Below are 6,099 nucleotides of genomic sequence, written 5' to 3' on the forward strand. Positions count from 1 at the left end.
CCTGTTTCTATCAATCTCTACCTCTTTCTATCTATCCTTCCCTCCCTCCTCCTCATCCCCCTCCCCATCTCCTCCCTCCTTCCCTCACTCCCCCTCCTTCCCCCTCCCTCTCCCTTTCCCCTTCCCTCTCCCTTTCCCCCTCCCCCTCCTCCCCCTCCTTCCCCCTCCCTCTCCCTTTCCCCTTCCCTCTCCCTTTCCCCCTCCTCCCCCTCTCACCTTAGCCCTGTAGTCATTATGTTCCTTCAATATCAGATCCTTCTCCTCCTCGTTCACGCCTTCCCTGTGTATGCCGCACGCCTTGTTTTTGGGCAGACAAATGGAGTGAAACGGGGTGAAGGTGTCTTTATACTCCTTGCAGTCGCGGGCCGGTGGTGGCGCGGGCGGGGCGGGACCAGGTGCGGGCGGTGCGGGACCAGGTGCGGGCGGTGCAGGACCAGGCGCGGGCGGTGCGGGATCTGGGAGAGAAAGGGTTCTGCGAGTAGGGATGGGCGGATGGGTGTGTTTTGGGTGGGTGGTAGCTATCTACTTGGCTTGACTGATTTGCTAACTAGCTAAGTAATTGACCGGCTCGTGTGCTATCAGACGCACGAACTAACTTCCTAACTAACTTGTTAACTAACTTGTTAATGGACTAACTTGCTAATCAACTAACACTGATTAAGTAACTTGTTTGCCAATCAACTAACTTGCTAATTAACTGGTTAATCAGATAACTTGCTGATCACCAAATTGCTGTTAACTAATTTATTAATCACTTAACTTACTTATTAACTAACGCTAATTTACTAGCTAGTTTGCTAAGTAACTAACTTGCTAATTCACTAATTTGCTAATTGATTTACATTCTAATTAACTCACTAGCTGACTAATTTGCTGTTTACCTAGTTTGGTAATTGACTAAGTTGCTAATGAACTAGCTTGCCTGTTGACTAACTACTTTATTAATCGACTCACTAACTTGTTATTGACCTAACTTGCTTCTCAATTGACTAGCTTGCTAATCAACTTATTAATGAAGTAGCTTGTTATTCAACCAACTTTCTAATGAACTAGCTTGCTATTTAACCAACTTGCTTACGAGCCAACTTATTTACGAGTCAACTATCTAATAAAACAACCTAACTTAGTACCTAATGTATTGAATAATTAACTACCTAGCTTGCCAGTAAATACACAAATAGATAAACAGATGAAAAACAAATGATTTTATTGATGATGAAAACGAAAGGAAAGTTTAATCAAACTGACTATGAAAGAAATTAAATGAAGAGATTTAAAAAAATAAATGAATAAGAATGATAACAACAATGATGGTAATAATAATGATAACCGTGATGATAATGAAGATAAATGACATTACAGTGATGCTAAAACTCGTACACTATTGGTGGTCCTCACCTCCATCGTCCGAACACGTGCAATCAGTCCTCGAAACAACTTCAATTCTTCCCTTTCTCTTTCTCCTCCTCGCTTGACACACTAAGTTGAAACACCGGCTAGCCACTTCTTCCACGATTTCATTATTTTTGTATTTTTTATTATTGAAGACACACTTTCCCTTCTTCTTTAGCTGCTTTACCTTCTTACCCTCCTTCATCCTCTTCTTGTTGTTTTTATTGTTGTTTGTCGTATCTCTCTCATTCGATCCGCGTTTCGATCTGCGTTTCGACTCCGGCTTCGGCAAACCTTCAGAGCCCCAACGTTTGAGTTGACTTCTGTTTAGAACGGTTTTGAGGTCAAGGACAGAGCGAGAGGGCGACTGACAAGTACAGGAGGCGAGGGGCGTGAATTCGAGGGTCAAAATGCCCCCCGAGTGCTTTGGTTTGCCGCCTTTGCCCCCGCCAGATGCACACATAAGGGAGCAACAGTGATCGGGGAGGTTGAGGACTTCCTGTTTGAGACGAGGAGAAAAAAGGTGAGGCTTTACCTTACGCCACTCTGATTATCGATGTGTTAATTATTCTTCTATTCATTCCGTTATTATCATCATTCATCTTTTGATAACTGTTGGTCATTGATTATTGTCTTGTTTTGGTGTAGAAAAATGTGTTGCTCATCAATGTACACAAGATGTACAGACACAAACACGCATGCATATGCTGATGTTTCTAAAATCACATGGCAGCAAAAATCAGCAACTGATCATTTTCTTACACAAACACCATCACCCAGAATAGACCCATGACACACACACACACACACACACACACACACACACACACACACACACACACACACACACACACACACACACACACACACACACACACACACACACACACACAGATGTTTTCCACAGATACCCACACACGCGTTCTTGGATAACGATTTGGAAAAGAATGTTTTTTTTCTCTCTTTAATTTTTCTTTTCTTCTTTTCTTAATGCTTTTATTTCACTTTCTCTGTTTTCCTCCTTTTATTCATTTTCGCCTCTTCCTCTGTTCTGTTATATATATATATATATATATATATATATATATATATATATATATATATATATATATATATATATATATATGTATGTATGTATGTATATGTATATATATATATTTATACATGTATATATATGTATATGTATATATATATATGTTTATACATGTATATATATGTATATGTATATGTATATATTTATATGTATATGTATATATATATATATGTATATATATATATATATATGTATATATGTATATATATATATATATGTATATATATATATATATGTATATATGTATGTGTATATATATATGTATATATACATATATATACATATTGTTTTCCTTTCTTTATTTATTTTTACGTGGAACTATGAACATGTTTTTTGTTTAGCATAAAGTAGACTATTACGTCTTTGAACTCACCTTTCCCATTTTGAATTTCTCGCCGTTGAATTTGCACTTTTGTTTTCCTGCATCAGCTGTTGGAAGGAAAATAAGAATATAACTGCTTACTCATTCTTTCTTTCTTTTCCGTATCAAGAAAGTCAAGATAATTACTCTTACATTTTCTTTTTTTTCTTTGCTGCATCGGCTGTAGGTAAGAAAATTTGAAAGAAAATGAAAACTAAGATTTTCTTTTTTCTTTAGTTGTTAGAAATACAGACTTATTATATTCACCTTTTCACAGTCACACACTATCATTCTTCTTATAAAAGATATGAAAAGTAAGATTTTTCTTATCTTCCCCATCAGCTGTGGAAAATAGAATCAAACTTATTTTTTTCATAGTTTTACATCATCTTTCTCATTGTAAAATACCTGATGTCATATTAAATTTCGCCCCATATTCTTGCCATTATGTGAAAAAAGCATTACGAAATCCGTCTCGAGCACCGGAATAATGCGATCCTCTTTAGGTTAGGAGTTTCGACACCATTAACGACACGAATTTTGCCCGTTACTGTGCAGTCTATTAACTATACTGTTGATATGACACTCGCACAGGGGAAGTGGTCGAGATTGGATTGTCTAGATTTAGACTGGAAAAGGAATTTGACTGGGGGAGAGGGAGTAGATGGGGAAGAAGGGATAGAAGCAGAGCAAATGATATTGTTTGAATAGGTAGCAAGAAAAAAAAAATCGTCAGCGTGCTTCCTGGAGTAAAGCGAGGCCAATTTTGAATCTTTGAGCTGCTACCTCATATTCAAGTTTGTATGCAGGGCAGCTCCTATAAAATACATCATGGGAGCCGCCACAGTAAGCACACGTGCGTGACTGAGCACAGCAATTTGAACGGCCATGACCAACTTGAGCAGCGGTCCATGGCGCCAACATTGAGATTGATGTGGTCGAAAAAGGCAGTACATTCTACCAATATAGAGTTCATGAGTGAGGTCATGTCTACGGAAGCTAAACTTGGCATTACTGGTGTAAGACTTGCTTTGGCCTCTGGAAAGAATTGTGTAACACTGTACTGCAGCTGCATCATAATCGGCGAGGCAGGCGAGCAGCTCGTTTTCACAATCCGATTAATTTTTGTAGACAGCAGAGGAGATAGAAGTAGTTCAGATACAAGAATTAATGGAGGAGTGACGTTGGGTAGGAATAGATTTGTCAGTGAGGTCAGTCATGGTAGATAATGCACGAGCTTGGGATTCAGATGCAACTTTACGAGACGTGAACTATCGGAACGGCTGCGAAAGGAAACTGCCTGTTTGTTTTTGGAGGATTTGTTGGAAGAGGGTATTGCCAGAGTAAGGGCTACAGAGGGAATCACAAAGAATCGATCCCACTGGATAGGCCGAAAGAATACTCAAAAGGTTTGCACAGGTGGAAACCGTAGAACAAGGGCGGGAGGAAGAGGGAGTGCTGTGGAGTGAGGTAGTATGTGGGGAGGACAAAATGGATGAAGAGTAGTGATAAAGAAGGAGGGAACAGACAATGAAGAAGATTGCGGCAGGTAAATTTGAATAATCTTTCAATGTGCGAGAGAAGGAGACGGAGTAACAATGGTCGGAGTTGGGTCGGGAAACCAAAGAAGTCAAATTGAGATAGGCTAGTTTAAGACGGGCCAATCCTCAATGCCCTTAGTAAGGATACAAAATCTTTACTGGCCACGGTGAGCCTGAAATAGGTGGGGAAGAGAAACGGTCGACTATTAACTAAGGGAACACTGACCATGGCTCCCCGAGTCTGTTCGGGACTGACACAAAGCTAACTTTTCACCCATCCAGCACTTTTCTTTCACGTTAGGAAAAAGGGATCGGAGAAGATTAGGAAAATGAAATGGGGGGGGGGGGGAGAGAAAATACCATGCAAATCTATTTGAGCAGAGGGCTGAGGCCCACAGTAGGGGCGATCCCCAACATTGGGCCTCAGTCCCCGTCTCTTATGCCCCACGATAATACCGGCATGGAATGGGTGGGATGTAATTTGATAATAACAATCATGATCATAAAAATAATAACAACAACAATAATACTGTTTACCATCACCGTCTGCATCTTTATAAGGGTAAATCAAAGGTCAATATAATCATAACACCACTAATGAAGATGTTAATGATATTGGTGCTTATGATGGTAATAATGATAAAACACGGTGCCTCATCGCAATAAATCGTTTTTCAGAGCAAATACCGTTCCATCACCAATGTCATCATTAGCTGCCCATGTCACTCTTACTCGTCAAATGATAATAATAAAAATGATTAAAAAAAATCGGAAATCAGAATGCAAGAAAAATACATCCTTTAAAAGTACACACATGTAACACAATCAAACTCGCTCACCATACGATACAGTGACCATCGCTAAGATCACCATCATCAGGATCTTTCTTATGCCATTTTCACCATCACCAGCGCACCGCATCTTGACGTTCTGGGAGAGCAATACAAACTGTTATGAAGTTAGCTTCCACCGAGCATACACCAGCTGTCGATATTGCAGAACACTTGTGTAGACTTTTTAATTTTTTTTCTATTTATTCCAGGAACATGATACTCATCCATCAAACTGTCATGTATGGTATACGCCTCTATGTTTATCAGTGTTATTATTTTTCTTATTGTTATTATCTATTTGTTTGACCCCCCCTCATTCCCTCGCAGGAGACGGAGACTGAGACCCAATGCAGGGAACTCCCCTGCCTAGGGCCTCAGCCCTCCACTCAGCTAATTTTGCATGGTCCTTTCCCCCTCCAGCTCTTTCGTTTCCGTCCCTTCTCCAACCCTTCTACTATCTACTCCCTAAGGTATAAGAGCCATCCTGAAAGGGTGAAAAGCTGACCTTGTGCCAGTCCTGAACGGCCTCCGGGAACCATGGGCACGGTATTCCCTTGTTTTAGTCGCCTAGCCCTTACCCCTCAAGGGGACCCTGAGGGGTGGACTTTATTTCCCTAACAAAGTCAAGGCTTCCCATGACCAGTAATGAAAATGCAATACTCCTATTAGGGGCAATGAGGCTTGCCCCTTCATCAAATAGCCCCACCAATTCACACTCCCGGCTCCCCGACCCCAGGCTCTCCTTTGATCACGACTCTGTACACTACAACTACTACCCACTCCTCAATGCCTATTGGTAAATAACCCACCTAAATCGAGACAATCTCCAGAAGACATTCCTACTCTCCCAACTTCCTCAACTTCATCACCTCTACCCCC

At 40.6% G+C, this 6,099-nt stretch overlaps 1 protein-coding gene across 1 annotated transcript in view; it reads right to left on the minus strand.

Annotated features, from left to right (window-relative positions):
- LOC113830039 (uncharacterized) overlaps window positions 1-5,334 on the minus strand; it is a 9,332-nt gene extending 3,998 nt beyond the window's left edge. The window contains exons 1-4 of the mRNA XM_070118848.1: window positions 5,227-5,334; window positions 2,859-2,914; window positions 1,399-1,891; window positions 217-455 (exon numbers count right to left, since the gene is read on the minus strand). Coding sequence (XP_069974949.1) covers window positions 217-455; window positions 1,399-1,891; window positions 2,859-2,914; window positions 5,227-5,308 — 870 coding nt within the window. The 5' untranslated portion in view covers window positions 5,309-5,334. The remainder of the gene's footprint in view (window positions 1-216; window positions 456-1,398; window positions 1,892-2,858; window positions 2,915-5,226) is intronic.
- Between the last annotated feature and the right edge of the window lie 765 nt (window positions 5,335-6,099).

The sequence above is a fragment of the Penaeus vannamei genome, chromosome 43 (assembly GCF_042767895.1).
Source record: "Penaeus vannamei isolate JL-2024 chromosome 43, ASM4276789v1, whole genome shotgun sequence".
In the NCBI taxonomy this organism is placed as follows: domain Eukaryota; kingdom Metazoa; phylum Arthropoda; class Malacostraca; order Decapoda; family Penaeidae; genus Penaeus; species Penaeus vannamei.